Source organism: Parasteatoda tepidariorum, chromosome 1 (genome assembly GCF_982258835.1).
Source record: "Parasteatoda tepidariorum strain Cologne lab strain chromosome 1, Ptep-v5.0, whole genome shotgun sequence".
In the NCBI taxonomy this organism is placed as follows: Eukaryota; Metazoa; Arthropoda; class Arachnida; order Araneae; family Theridiidae; genus Parasteatoda; species Parasteatoda tepidariorum.
The window spans coordinates 8,969,906-8,985,661 of NC_141755.1; the positions used below are offsets into that span (position 1 = coordinate 8,969,906).

At 32.5% G+C, this 15,756-nt stretch overlaps 1 protein-coding gene across 1 annotated transcript; it reads left to right on the forward strand.

The window, feature by feature from the left end:
* The first annotated feature begins 1,096 nt into the window (after window positions 1-1,096).
* On the forward strand, window positions 1,097-14,820 carry LOC107436784 (uncharacterized). Its single transcript, XM_016048593.5, has 2 exons — window positions 1,097-1,697; window positions 13,314-14,820. The coding sequence occupies exons 1-2, from the start codon at window positions 1,256-1,258 to the stop codon at window positions 14,081-14,083; spliced, it is 1,212 nt and encodes a 403-aa protein (XP_015904079.3). The 5' UTR covers window positions 1,097-1,255; the 3' UTR covers window positions 14,084-14,820.
* The last annotated feature ends 936 nt before the right edge of the window (window positions 14,821-15,756 follow it).

Sequence of the window (15,756 nt, forward strand, 5' to 3'; positions counted from 1 at the left end):
ATTAAGTGATTTTCTCAGATACATATCCCTTTCGAGGGGCCATAAAATACTTAATTCCAAAGTATAGGTATTAGAACTGATTGGTGCAGTTTTAATAATCACCAAATATATCAATATAATATTTAATATCTATATTAGTATATTTGATACTTATTATATAACTCTTCAATGTTTGAGTTTATGCATAATTGTCAGTGGCAGCCAACCAAAGCTGAATTTTTGAAGAAAAAAAAAATTCGAGCCTCATAAGGATTTATTTTGCTTTTGAATACATAAATATTTTTTTGCTATTTCATTACCGTTGGTTACAAATAATTAATTTTTTAAAAACGCGTTTAAGGGAATTAATATAAAAAAAATCAAAGCTTGTGGTAGCAGACAAAGTATAAGTTTGGTGACGTAGACCACGTGAGCTACTACGTAATGTTCAACGAATTTATTTTACAAGCGAGCTTCATAGTAAGCAAAAATACAATCACTATTGTTAAAAATAAATTATTGGGTTGTTCGGGAAGTTTTTTTTTTTCCTCAATAGAAGTCTTAATTTTATTTTTTCACAGTCAACTTCGTCCTGAAGTTTCATAATCATTAAATATTTTGATAGCTGATATAGCAACGTTTGCTTGCGAAAAAGTTCGATTGGTTCTCTGCAGTAATTCTTGGTTGGTCCTTTTTCAGACCTAGAAAGTGAAAAGTAAAATTTTTCGGCCTATTCTACTTTGTTAATATTTGCAATGCTTGAATACGCCTTGACCCTCCCCCTTTCCTTCTCCTTTTCTTTTCAGTTGTATAGGAATGTACTACGATATTTTCCCTTTTTGTAATACTTTTCTTATTAAATTGTGATAAGTATTTTTTTTTTTAAATTTTCACGATAATTTTTTTAGAACTACGTGTAATGCAGTTTTCAGTTCCATATACTTTCCTAACTCAAAATGTTTTAATCTATGTGAAAATAAAGATCGAAACTAAGACTCTTTCTTCTTCTTCTACATTTAACTGAGCTTAAACTCAAAGCGAAAGCGGAAGTGGGCGCAATTTATCTGAGATAAATATCGACAAAATACATGTACCTAAACTAACCGTAAGTAGATAAGGCCTTTAATGATTGTTTAGAGTATTTCAGCTTCACAAATGGCAGTTTCATTTTGTTGGGACCTAAAAGGCAAGCAAATCGTCTAAACGTAATGTTTACAAACCATTAGAATCCTTCTAAAAATTCATAGAAATTAGTGAACAAAATTACGACTTAACTATGATGCAAGTAAAAGGAGAAGATTTAATAAACAAAAAACATGTCGAGAAGGTTATGAAGCTGATGCATACAATTTACAAATATAAATACTTCTTTAGCATCAAAGGTTTCTTTTCGCAATGTTTAGATGACTTAATGAAAGAGATTGATCTAGCTGTTCAAGAATGTATAGCTCGAAATTCTGACAGAACTGTAAAAATAGCTGAAATAAATTTTGGAAGTAATGACATTGCTATTTGCCCAGAAGAACAAGATGAAGTAATCGAATTATTAACTAGAACGCATAAAGAAAGGCGAAACTTCCTCGGTCACTTTCCCATTTGGAAAGCTTACCGATTAGAAACTGTAAAGTGCTTGCGTGAAATTGCTGACGAACTGCGGAAAGTTGAAGAACATAAGAATAGCCTGAATTTAGTGGCAAGTTTATCTGGATTAGGTGCAGGTAAAATTTACATTTTTCACATTTTTTCTCGCTATGTAATAAGTTATCGCTATATATCAAAAACATTATAGTATGAAACTCTTTTTCATTTATGTCGGTGCAATTTTATTAGCCGAAGAATCACATCGTATGGTTCTTTAATTGGAAAAAAAGATCCAGTTATCATCAGCATTAAACTAATGGAAGTTATAAAGGCAGTGCTGGGTCAAGGCGTGAAAGGCTCTGGGCTGATGAGTAATCAGGGGAAATTTTTCGCAAATTAGCTAAAATTGATCGTATATTCTGTCCTTTTTTTTATTATTTAATTCGAAGCCATGATGGCTCAGGGGATAGAGCGTTTGCCTTCCAATGAGGTGAACCGGGTTCGATTCCCAGCGATGACTGGTCGATACGCATCCGGCTTGCACCTTCCACAGTGCTGACGCACAATATCCTCAGTGGTAGACGGATCATGGGTTAGAGTCCCCTTGCCATCAGGCTAATAGGAGGGGGGGGGTTTCCGTGGTCTTCCAGTCCATGCAACGCAAATGCGGGTTAGTTCCAACTAAGACAAATTTCATCCAATACTTGATCCAGGAGCTCCGTTGTCCTTTGAATTCGGTTCAAAATGACAAGGCTACGTAGTTGAACATTAGAAGTCGTAAACTCAAAAAATTGGGTCAACTGCTCAACGGCGGTTATAAAACAAAATACTTAATTCGGAAATAGGGTGGCTCAGGTGATAGAGCCCTGTCCTCCCAATATGATGACCCGGTTTCAAATCCCAACGATGGCTGGTTGATACAAATTCCGCACTCAGCTCGCACCGACCACAACGCTGACTGAAAATGTCCCAAGTGGTAGACGGATTATGGTTTAGTGTTCCCTTGCCGTCAGGCTAATCATGCAAAGTTTTCATGATTTTTCCCTTCATTTAACTTAAATTCAGGTTAGTTTCAACAAAAAAAACCTCCGCGAAAGCAAATTTTCCCAATACTTGTTCCTGGAATTCCGTTGTCTTCTGGATTGGGTTCAAAATGACAAGACTATGAACATTCGTAGTCGTTAACTCAAAATTGTGTTGGCTCTTCAATAATGGCTATAAAATGAAAAATAAAAATTTAATTCCAATTAAGCGTGTTTTACAGAAATGTTAAAAGAAAAAACTTATGCTTAAAATTAATGTTCATCAAGTCAATAATTATGCTTAAGTTTTGTTTTAGTTCAGTTTTTGATTCTTGTCTAAACTCCTATGACTTATATAAAAAGAAATTATTCGTTAAAATTGGAAAATTAGGAGGATGCAGTAGCGAAAATTTATCTAGCGGCCGTGCAGTAAACCAAACAAAACAAAACTTCCTTATTTTTTTTATTTAGTTTCTTTTAGAAAATTTTTACTCAAGAATTAAATCTTATAAATTTAAAAAAATTAATTTTTAGTTTGAGTATAAACAAATTCTTTAGTTTGAGTATAAACAAATTAGTTATCTATAATTTAGGGGTATTTATCAGTAATTTTTATTTAACATTCTTTCTTAGTTATATTCTCTGCTAGTACTACATTTTTGACTATTACAAATTAAAGGTTTCGAACTGAAAGGGATGTTCTTTTAATATAAAATGATCCGATGATATTGACTATTTTGCAACTTTTTATTATAAACACATATACGTGATATCTGTCTTATTAACTATTATCTACAACGAATAAATATTATGTTTGTGAAAAACATTTAACGAGTTTATAAAAATCAAAATTTAGGTACAAATTTTAAAAAGATAACTGTATCAAATAAAATTGTAAGAACAAACTCTTCTATTTCGGGGAAAATAGACATCACAATTCAACTATTATTAATACCTGTGGTTATCGATTTTAGTAACAGTTGCAACCAATATTGCGATAATATGTTATAAGTGCTTTATTATAAGACATCTAAAGTACTAATATGGGAATCCTAAACAGATACTGCGACGATAGGCTTTTTATGACTCTTTCCAAACCGAAAATATGGTAGAAAATGCCATGGCAACCGACCAAAAAAATTAAGTCTTAAATTTTTCCCCATTAAAATTGGCAGATAATTCTGCGAAACCAAATCTGTGTTAATACAAAGAGACATATTGGGATCTTTCAGTTGAATTTCTTTTTAATTTTTATGCAACAATTCATGTATCGTTAATCCTTTCCGTAATTTGATCTGAAATTCTTTATAGTGTACAAAAATGAACATGAGAACTGGACATAATTCTTATTATTTTTTCTAACTCGCTTTTATGTTCAAGACGATGGAATCAAACGATCGAAATTTCGTACACCTGCTGTGTAATTAGGACGCTAAAATTTTAACCGACATGTTTGCCTGATCAACCGTTTCCTAATTGTTACAAACAATATTTATGATTATTTTATCACCAAACATCGTCATTTTATGGCAAAAAAGAATTTATCGTCAATCTAAATTTACGTCGATTTATTCCTGATCCATTATCCGGCTACCGTTTTTTAAAATAAATGAATGCTGAAAGGTAAAAAATTAGTATTAAATTATATTATAAACATGCAATTGAAATAAAATAAAGGATATATTTTAATTTCATAACAGTCGTTGAGCAGACGAGCCGAATTTTTGGGTTTACGACTACTAATGTTCAATTCTGTAATTTTAAACCCAGTCCAGAAAACAAGGGAACTCCTGGAACAAGTATTGGAAGAAATTTGTCTTAGTAGGGGACTTTATGATGCTCCTAACCCATATTTGCGTTACATTTAAGGGTATAACGCGAAAACCTCCCACGGTTAGTCTGACGGCAAGAAGACTCTAACTCATGATCCATCTAGCACTGAGGATATTTTACGTCAGCACTGCGGTCAGTGCAAGCCGGCTGCGGAATTCGTATCGAACAGCCATCGCTGGGATTCGAACCCGGTTTACCTCATTGGAAGGCGAACGCTCTATCCCTTGAGCCATCACCCCTCATATAATTTTGATTTATTGTATATCTGTCGTTGAACAGCCAACCCAATTTTGGGTTTTCGACTATTAATGTTCAACTCCGTAACCTTGTCATTTTGAACCCAATCCATAACACAAAGGAATTCCTGGATAATTTATTGGGAGAAATGTGCCTTCTTGGAGGAAATAACCCTCTTTTGCGTTACATTGAGAGGAAAATTACGAAAACCCCCCACGGTAAGGCTGATGGCAAGGGGACACTAACCCATGATTCTAATTGTAAATTTTCATTTTAAACTTCAAATTCCCATAAATTCTTTTAATAGCACCTTTGTGGCAATTAATTATCTATTATTGTTTATCAGCCACCCAAGTGCTATAAATTTACTTAGTACTTAACTTAATTGCTACATTTGCCACTTATTTTCATACTTTTTTTATTAAATAAATTCATATAAAATTGAATTTTAAATTGTAGGGTTTAAGTCGACGCTTTAAAGTTACGGCTACAATAATTAGCAATACGCTTTGCTTTGATCCTATAATAAGTACAAAAATATTGTTGAATTATCTTTCATCGTTTGGATAATGAAAAAATTACCTAAATGGATTCCTCACAAGTTGGGTGAAATTCGAAATTTCAACAATTGGACGAGTCCAAAAGCTTCCATGCACCCTACATTAAGCTGCGTAGTGCCGCTCTGAAAATTTCGATTATTCAAAAAAAATAATAATAAAAGTAAAACATTTATATATCAGGAAGCTTTGAAAGCAGCACTTAATAAATACAATTTTTTTTAAATTATCGATGTTCTTCGACATTGCTTAAAAATTTCATAAAAATGTACAAATGGTTATTTAAAATAAAGTTTTCCAATATAAAATTACAAACAATCATATTGCTCTATAATTAATTTTTTTTTATCCAGATCTAAACGAATTTAATTCGTGTCATTTATGTGACTGTAAGATAATGCTTAGGATTAAAAATAGAAATTTTTGAACCATTATCTAGAATTTGAAAAAACTATTCCTCAGAAACCAAAGCTCAGAATTCAGTCTGATTAGTTGAAAATTATTGTGAAATAACAGCGTGACTTCGTTCATCAATTACAGATATGCTTTTATTTAACCAACTGTAAAATGTAGATTAGAGATAAAATTATTTCTCAAGAATTTTTTCAGTTGTTTTGATAAAGCATTAAAAATGACTTTTTGACAACCTCTAATATAAATGTATACTTCGCAGTACATGCTGATAAAAAAAAGAGAAAGAGGGAATATTTTTATTATCTTAAGTAGAATATTATCTTATCACAGTATACATACCATTGATAAAATAATAATGGATTCAATTTTTTCAAGATACAAACTATAATATTTTTTTGATTTCTTTTTAACATATATGTTACTGTAAGACCACGAAGTCTGGTAAAACCTGTGTTTTACCAAAGTGACTTGGTAAAAGTCTGAAGCATGCTAGAATAGGATTTCGTTTCGAACTGTTACCAATCCTTCACGGTAAAATTTGGGAATTGCCAACACTTTTTGGTCAAGGTCTGGAACGAGAAATGAGTTACGATAGAATTTTTCACTGCCACATATATTGGGTACTGTCCCGTTAAAGGTGGCCTTCACCTTGACAGTAAATACATATAGAATATTAGGAACTATGGCTCTTAAACTTAAAATCAGTGTTAGGTATCACGGTTCCTAATAGAACACCGAAGTCAAGCATCTCTGGCTGCGGTCAGTAAGCGGGTGGGTGACCACTTTGATCAGTCTACGTGGGGACCGAGGATGCGCGATATTGGTCCTCGTTAAACTGTCCTACCTTAAAGTGTTCAACTTCGCGCATAGGTCGTCGGGCAACCAAAGAGGAGGAGGCATCCCCTCTACAGAGGATCAAAATTGTGGTGGCATGTCTTCGGATCATTCTCGGCGTTGTTTTCCAAACAGTCGCCAATAGCCCATTGTGCAGCTCGACGAAAGTTAAATACCATACCTACTAGTGTTAGGTACATCAGACAAACGTAAACTGAGCAGTGGAGCTTAACTTTGAAAAAAGATCGGTGTAAGGTATAACGGGCAATGTCACACATATATTGATTAATCAGATTATTTAAAATAATAAGCAGAGATTATCATTGAGTGATTATTATTGAGTGGTTATTATTGAGTAATTATTGTGTTTAGTGTTTGATTTAGTGAAAAAAATCGATCCTCGCAGGTGGCTCACTTTAATGAAAGAGGTACCACATATCGTATACAGTGTGTTTCAAAAAGATTAAAGCACACTTTAATTTTTGTTGTTGTTATTGTCGGTCTTCAAGGCTAAGGGGGTGTGATTGTTCTTGCTTTCTAGTGGCGCCATGATTCTAGAGGCGCCATTCTATGGCCATGAATTCGACTTCTGCCACACCCATACGTCATACCCGTTTATTGGACTGGCCTATTCATACATCCATTCATTCATCCACAGATCGTAATTTTGACTTGAACGAGAATTCAGTACCCCAAGAAGTATTGATTTATTAAGGGAACATGAAGGACTTTGTGACCCGACAGGTTTAACGTGCACCAGTCACCATATACTACACGGGGAGTCTTTGGCCTTCTGGATTTGAACTCCCGTTCTGACAAACGTGAGTCCAGCGCCCTGCCAACCAGGCTATCCTGGATTACTTTAATTTTTTAATTGAAAATATGAATTGTAAAAATAATCAAAATAAGGTATCATTTAAGGTTACACCGGTGGAACTATCTTCAGGTCAATTACTTTTCAAAACGTTACATGAATTTTAAAAAATTGTAAAGAAGATCCTACATGAACAAACTGAACCAAAGCACAATTTTCACGATAAGTAATGAAGAGAATTCAATAATTTTTAAAATTAATTTTGGCAATAGTTAGAATAAAAATCCCTCATTGCGAGCTTTTACTGGTAGACGTAGGTAGTTCCTAGGTTTTAACACAAAGCATTGGTAAAAGTCCGAAATGGAATTATATTAAAGCAGACTTCGGACTTTTACCAAGCCACTTTGGCAAGCCAACTTTGGTCTTTTACAGTAAAGGGTACAGCATATTACGAGAAGTCTGATAATACGACAAATTTTCCAGTCACTATTTAAGTGTTAAAATTAAAGATAACAAAAAAATGTATTTTTAAAACGAATAGAAAATTAAAAGCTTTACACTAATACGGTAAAGCCATTTTTAGGGATATACATTTTTTTGCTATTTTAATGAGCAATACTATACAAAAAAAACTTTTAAATGAAGGACATTTTTATTTAGATCTGTAATCAATACAGAAAAGCGTAAATTGAAAATAATTTCCTTCTTACAATTTTAACACCTTCTTTTCGTAAAGCAATGGATCAGCGACCAACAGCTAAGCTATCTTCTCCTTAATAAACATTCTTCAACTATTTTTAGAAATCCTGCAGCACACACTTCAAATGAAAACTTCTTTTGTTTACCACGCATTTATCATTCCCCTTTGTAATTGTATGTAATTCCTTGTACAATCTATGGACCAATACAATCTACCTCAGATATCTATTTTAAATTAAAATACGAGTTCAAAGTAAAATAAAATAAAATAATGTCTCGTTTTTTGTTTTTTTTTTTAAATTGCTGATGTAATATTAAATAAATGTAGTATTTTTTTATAACGACAAACTCACTATAACTGCAATTTCATCCGCTGCTATTATGAATCGTCGTTGTAACGGACTTTTAAAGTGTACCAGATCTCCAACATTGAACAGATCATTTGCGTATTCAACTTTGTTCCACTTGTTGAGTACAATTGTCGTTTGCATTCATTTTTTGCGGGTTTGCGTAACAACTTGGTGAACTTTCTTTTCAAGTCCCTTTGTGAACCAACTTTCCTCTTAGAGAACATGGATCTTAAAAACAAATATCATCAGAATCGTGTGTACTTTTCACATTAGAAAATTCCTCAATCATTTTTTTTAGAAAATTCATATCTTTTCACCCAATAATTTTTGCATTATAAGAGTGCGAAGCGGTGAAGATGAAAATCTTGTTAACCCCTTAACGATCGGTTAATTTTCAAGAAAAAGGTCATAAAAGTGCCTATTTTTTTTGGCTTTTGCATTTGTATTACGTATTTGATTAGTGCTGCAATTAGTTTTAAAGAAATTAACTATCTACTATTACCTTAAAAATATCCTGGTACTGCCATCAGGTGTAAAATGAGAAATAAAATGTTTTCCGGGCAAAAGAAATGAATTAGTTTTATTCTTATTGGCGCGTTACTACTGAATACTTCAGCCCGTCAATATCACGGGAGCGAGAAATAGCTGGCGAAATCTCCCCCCGTCATTTTCCCGGGAGCGAGAAGGAAGGGGTTAAACAGCAGTGATGTTGACGGCAGTAATTTTTGCAATCTAAAGAGATGGCTATTGTTGAAACTGCTCTCTAGACTGTGACATTGTGTCACTTAATCTCAATTTTCTGTTGGGATCGTGACCTAAAAATTAGGCCGAACCCTGACCCCTCTCCTGTGACGCCTCACTGTCGATCTTCACGCCTGTGACCTTCGGCAGCCTTTGATGTCAGCACATGGTAGTTTGAACGATATAGTCACAGTTTGTGTATAATTGTGATTTGATTTTTGGCAATTCATCTGTTCACTTCAAGTCCCTTTTAGATACGATTTCTGCGGCATTTTAGGTACTTTAACTTTAATCTTCAACCTTTTATATAAATATCGCCCATTTTTTTGAGCGGGTGCATTCGAATTAACTTCCGTATCAATACTCTACGATCCCTTAACAGGGATTTTTCATTTTTACCCCCTCCTCTCTTTGAGAGACGGAGTTTTTTTTTTAATTGTATCATGACGTTCTTTCTTCCACACCCGTGGGTGCCTTTGGCTGTCCGGTAATAGTATTTTCCTTCGCCATGGCCTTGTTGGTGTTTCTTCCTTTGGTTTTTGAAGTAAATCAGAACTTTCATTCTAAAAAAAAGGGGTGAACAAACGTAGTGAATCCCGTGTGCCCTGGTGTTTTTGACAAGATTGCATTCCAGTCAACCATAGCCTGAGTTCGCGATTGGGATATCTCGGTATCTCGAGTAATTGATGATGTGTTTCTACAAAGTGGATGTTGTGACATTTCTTAAACCGTGCTGTGTCCCTACTTCAAAATAGATGTTGTGATTCCTCTATTGTGTGTTCTCTTGAACATTCTGCAGCAAATAGAAAATAAAAAAAAAAACATTTTTTTGGCGTAACAAGAACTCATTTCTTCTGTTCTTTTTTAATATCATTAGTTATTTCTTTTTTTGGAGATGGACAGCTCAAAGTAAATCTGCAACAGGCATGTGGAACTCAATCACAATGACGTATTGATCCTTTGTTTGTTTTTTTTTAATGTTCTTTTATTTCTAGGGGTTATTGTTGCAATTCTTAAGTACTTTTCCACTATAGGAGTAGTCACGCGCCATAATTAACTTGTTTTTTTTTTATTTTTGCACAACCTCGTAACAAAAAAATTAATTAACTAAATCTTTTTTTAAATTTTCCCAACCATAAATTGTAACATTTTGTACCTCACCAGTAGGACTGGGCTATAAATCGATGTATCGAGACGCATCGATTTAACGCATATATCGGCAAGACGATACAGCGACTTTCATTCAAGGCGATGCATCAGAAATCTGATTTAAGCCGTCGAGTAAAGACAACGAGCGCAAAACGATATAGCGATATAAGACACGCAAGGATATATGGTAACGATATAGCGATATAAGACTCTTCTCTTACGTTCCGAAGTCGACTCGCGCTGTGGAAGACGATGTTCGTTTCGTTATGTTGAAATGGCCTTGATTGGTGAGCTGTAGAATCAGAATCGGAGTTTTTAGAACACGTATCGTTATATCGCATGTTCCTTTTCGCGCCTCTTAGCTTTTTTTTCCTTTGTCGCGACTTTTCTTGTAGATTATTTTCAGTGGGACTAACTTCGTGATCGCCGATGTTACCTTGTTCTGAAGGCAATCTATTATTAAAAAGAATATATAAAGAAGAGTTTCTTCATTAATTAAATAAGTTTTTTTTTTAAAAAAAAAACTTCTTTTTGCTTTTAAATGTGAAAACCATCGGCAATCTAATTTAGGCGCCCATAAAAAATTGAATTTGTTAGGTTATTTTTTTACTTTCTTTTAATTTATTAAAAACTTTTTGTATGAAACTTCTAAAAATGTAATGAGTTTTTATTACTGATTTTAAATTGATAAATCTTGTTTTTATTTTTAGAAATAAAGTTAAAACAAAATTTATTTTTGTCATTTGGATTTGGACATAAGTCAGTCAACTTTGTTTGTACAAAAAAATTCGAAAGGTTTGCGTATTTTATTCATTTTTTTAAATCATTTAGCACTTCGTTTTATTAGAGAGTATAAAAAAAATTTTCAAAAAATATTCTTTTCATATTATTTGTTAATTAGCTAAATATATTATAGAATATCACAATTTTTTTATTTTTAAAAAATTAAATGTAATTTTTTTTCGTTCATAATTCGGTCATTATTTAATTTAATTTAATTATTTATCTGAAATGATAAGGTCCCGCAGTGGACTGATCGTTAAGACACGGTTCCCTGCAGATCACCGAAGTCAAGCCTCACTGTCTGCGGTCAGTGTGCGGGTAAGTGACCACTTGGATCAGTCTGCGTAGGGACCGAGGGTGTGCGGTATTGGTCCTCGTTAAACTGTTCTACCGTAAAGTGCTCGACTTCGCGTGCAGGTCGTCGAGCTACCGAAGCGGGGATGCCATCCCATCTGCAGAGGATCAAAATTGTGATGGCATGTCTTCGGATTATCCTCAGGGATGTTTCCCAGACCGTCGCCAATAGCCCATTGTGCAGCTCTAGTGCGACGTAAATGAACTATAATAACTGAAATGATAATAATAAAAAATAGTGTTTTAACCCTTTTGCACCGGACGGGACATGTGCTGTCCCAGTCCATGGGTGAAAGCCCTTATATAGCAAGACGAAAAAGAGAAAAACCTGGTGCGTAAAACATTTCATTCCAGCATTTTTTTCGAAAAAAATGACTATGACTGTAACTATCAAGATTTCTTTTATAATTCTGGCATATATATAAAACTGCTTCTTTTCCAAGATAAAGTAGATATTGTTGAAAATTTAAAAAAAAAGAATAAGTAAACTCCTCCCCAAAACTAGCTAAAACTGAAATGGTTTCGCTACCAGCCTTTCTTCTTTTCCGTCTCGCTTTCACCCCTGCTGATTTTTCGCCGTATTGAAAGGGTTAAAAGCGTTTTTTTTTCTAAAATTTATTTAGCACTTTGTTTTAAACATACAAATAATTTTTAACGTTTCATTTAGAAATTGAACATTACGATCAAACTTAATAATTATGTTATTATTTATGCATAATAGTACAAGAAAATATTAATTTGTAAAAGACGCTTTAAAAAAAGTTTTTAACACTTTGTTTTACGCGTATTATGAATTTCTAAACAAACATTTCAATAAATATTTTAAGTAAGATTTGTACATTGTAGTCAATTTATTTAATATCTTTCTTAAGCAAAACATATATATCTTCCAATTTATAAATTGATTTAAATCAATCTGAGTATGAAGTTTTGATAGAAATCTGACTTTCTGTGCCTTACAAGTAAATGAAATTCAAAAATACTATATCGCGATACATCGCTATATCGCAATGCAAAACTGACGATGCATCACGATATATAATTTCTAATATCGCCCAGTCCTACTCACCAGTTGTATTTTATGAGGCACATCGTATTCACATTTTTTTAAATTTTACTTTTTTCTGTTATTTTTTTTGTACACAGCCCCACCACTTGTAACATAGACAAGTGAGGTATTGTTTCCCAAATAGTTTTTTACAATATAATGAATGAATCTAACCATGCGACAATAAGAGTAATGGTTAAAAAGTGATAAAAGTTTTTGTATAAACAGTATAATATTCGATCCGCAAAAATCTCGTTGCATCAAATTAAATCGAAAATCGTTTAATTTAGCATAGAAAATAAATAGAATTCAATAACTAACTTGTCTAAATAGGAAAGTCAAACGCTAAAATAAGTATGAATAAAATATTATACCTTTTATACAATATTCATTTTATTCAATTCATTTTATACAAATGAACCCCCCATAATTTTTTAACTGTATTTATCTTATTGGTTTCATTCGATTAAATATGAAAATATACATAGGTTTAGGCATATCTCATTTGCTTAGGTAGGAATAAGAATTTACATTGTTTCATTCGGTGTATATTTAGAAGATAAAACGCGAAATTTGATGTCACTTCGACGAAGTATTCCCGTAAAAGAGTATAGCTTGCAACTTAAAAAAAAAACTATTCATTCATCTCTCATCTGTAAAAGATAATTCTATAAAAGATATAAGCAAATAAACCATACTTTTGTGATCAGTGTCAGCCATTTTATGTAGGCTTATTCTAAAAGTAATAGAGTTGTCCACAAATTTATTCAAATTTCGCACTTTCGGCAGCTTTGTATGAATTTAAATTTTTGAAACTAAATTTATGACAATTACATTCTACAAACTAGTTATTAATTCTCTTTTTATTAATAAAAGAAACACGATAAATTATTAATTATGGAATTTTTAATATTTCAGGCTTGATTAAAGTAGCAAAAACGATGAAAGAGTACGTTACTGTGCCTGAATACGTAGAAAAAGCTGCACCTTTACTTTCTGCAGTCAATGGAGTTATAAGGGGATACACATGTGCCACGCATGAAGTCAATCTCGAACAACTCACAAAGAGATCGGAAAAAGTTATCAAGGACGATAAAAGACAATTCGAAGTAATGATGCGTTGGTTCGATTATAATGTCAAACTCATGGACGCTGTCAAATCAGCAATTGGTTTAAAACTATATGAATTTGTTTTCGTTAAGCTCAAAAGAGTTTATGATGAAACCAGGTCTTCCAACCAACCTAATGGAGAAAATTGGAAAAAGCTTTTTGACACCATGGTTGAGTTTTTGGTGAAAGAAGGTCACAGTGTTAGTTTGGCTGTTCCATTAGCAGCAGTTTCACTGAAGTTGTTTATCTTGTTTTCATCAGCTTTGTTATCTCTGGATTGGCCTGGAGCAGCGCTATATGTTTCTCGAACAGCAAGTATTGCAAAAACCGTGGTATATGGTGCTCATGCTGCTCTAGCTGCCAATGAAGTTTTAAACGCAAATGGCGAATGCAATAGTAATGTGGGTTCTTATGCTGGAATAATTTTAGACTTAGGACCAGCCATTATTGATTTTTCAGGTTTGGTAAAGGGTGATGCAACTGGTGAACAAGCAACAAATATAGGCAAAATTGCAGACACTATCGAAGGAGAAATATCCAGAATCGAGCATGTGTTCACAACACTTAATTCAGAATAAAAAAAATTAGTGAAAATAACATAAGGAGGAACTTGATATGTAAATTCTTCTGAAGATTGAACCAATTAAACTATTCCTAAAGCCCAGAGGATACTATTGTACAGAAAGCTTTCAATATTGGGGATATACTATAAGCGCTACTTGAAAAATTTATATATATATATATATATATATATAAGTTACATAGAAACAAGGAAAACTTAAACTATTACAAACAAACTAAACAAACCAACACTTAAACTATTATTTTTTGTAGATAATGTGAACCAACTTTAAGTAGCATTTTTACACAGCAGTCTATAGTTTGTTATTAGTCCGCAATATATTGTTCTTTTAACCTTCCAGAAGGCGTGCTTTTATGTATATTAATAGTATATATACATCTACATTATTTTCAATAGTGAAATTTTGAGAGCATAAATATTAAAATTGTAAAAGGAAATATTAAAATCATAAGGCTTAAGGCAGCTTAAGCTTCATTATTTTAATATTTTCTTTTACCATTACCTTAAGCTAAACTTAAGCTTAAACCGCTACAATTCAGTCAGAAAGAATGTCATCTTGATTAAAAATACAAAATGAAATTCCTCTCTAATATATCTCTCACATACGCACGTTAGCTGAAAGGTTAACAGTATTATGTAATTTTATGAAATTTTGAAATATATTTTTCTTTTAATTTACCACTGTGTATATGTATTTAATTTCTTTGACAATAAAATGCAATAATACTTCGACATTCTTTATTTACAATTGCTATAGGAAAAGATATCACTTTACTGTATCTACACATATGAAAAAGTTAATGTTTATTTGTCCGTATGTCCCAGGTAATTTCTTGATCAGTCTTCCTATTGCAGTGAAATTTGTTTATCTGATAGTTTGAAAAATGAGGAAGGTTATTATTACTACCAGAAAATTTTACTCCAAATCATTCGAACAAGAAACAGATTTCGAAGGAATTGTTTCATGGGTTTATCTTTCTCCACTGTTACGATTTTAGCTACAGAGAAAACTTTTATTTTAAAAGGTAATATCCGTAACTGCATACTTTTTAAAAAAAATGAGTTTCACTTCAAAAATTAGTTAATTTCTCGTTTTTAATAATTACTCATCTTTGGCTCCTTACGTTAGGCCTAAACGAGTAAAGAAAACGTGCACAGTTTTCGAGGCATGTAAGTATTTCACAAGTTACTTGAAACCACGACTATAATTGAGAGTTTGAACCTATGTTTCTACAAACCTAAGTATTGCTAAGTCAACAGGAATTATTAAAAAAAATTTGAAGTTTGGCTAAAAGCATTAATTCATCGGAAAAATTGAGTAGATGTTGAAACTCGCAGGAAAAAATTCTGGTAAAATTACCAAATGTATGGTATTGACATTTCTGATTTTAAAAAAAAAAGAATATCCACAATTTTAGTTAATAAAACCAAAATATACGGTATTTAATTATAATTTTATCACCAAAATATACGATATAATACAATTTAATGATTTTTCCGTTCATATGGTAGCGGTTTACCGGAAATTTTGGTTTTCAAAACTATATTTTTCATTACCGCCCATAAAGTAAAGAATACAAAACTGAAAAGTAAATTTAGCCAAATAAATGGTTTTTATGTCATGCTCTAAAATATCATTATAAAATCACCAAATTTGACAGCAAATTA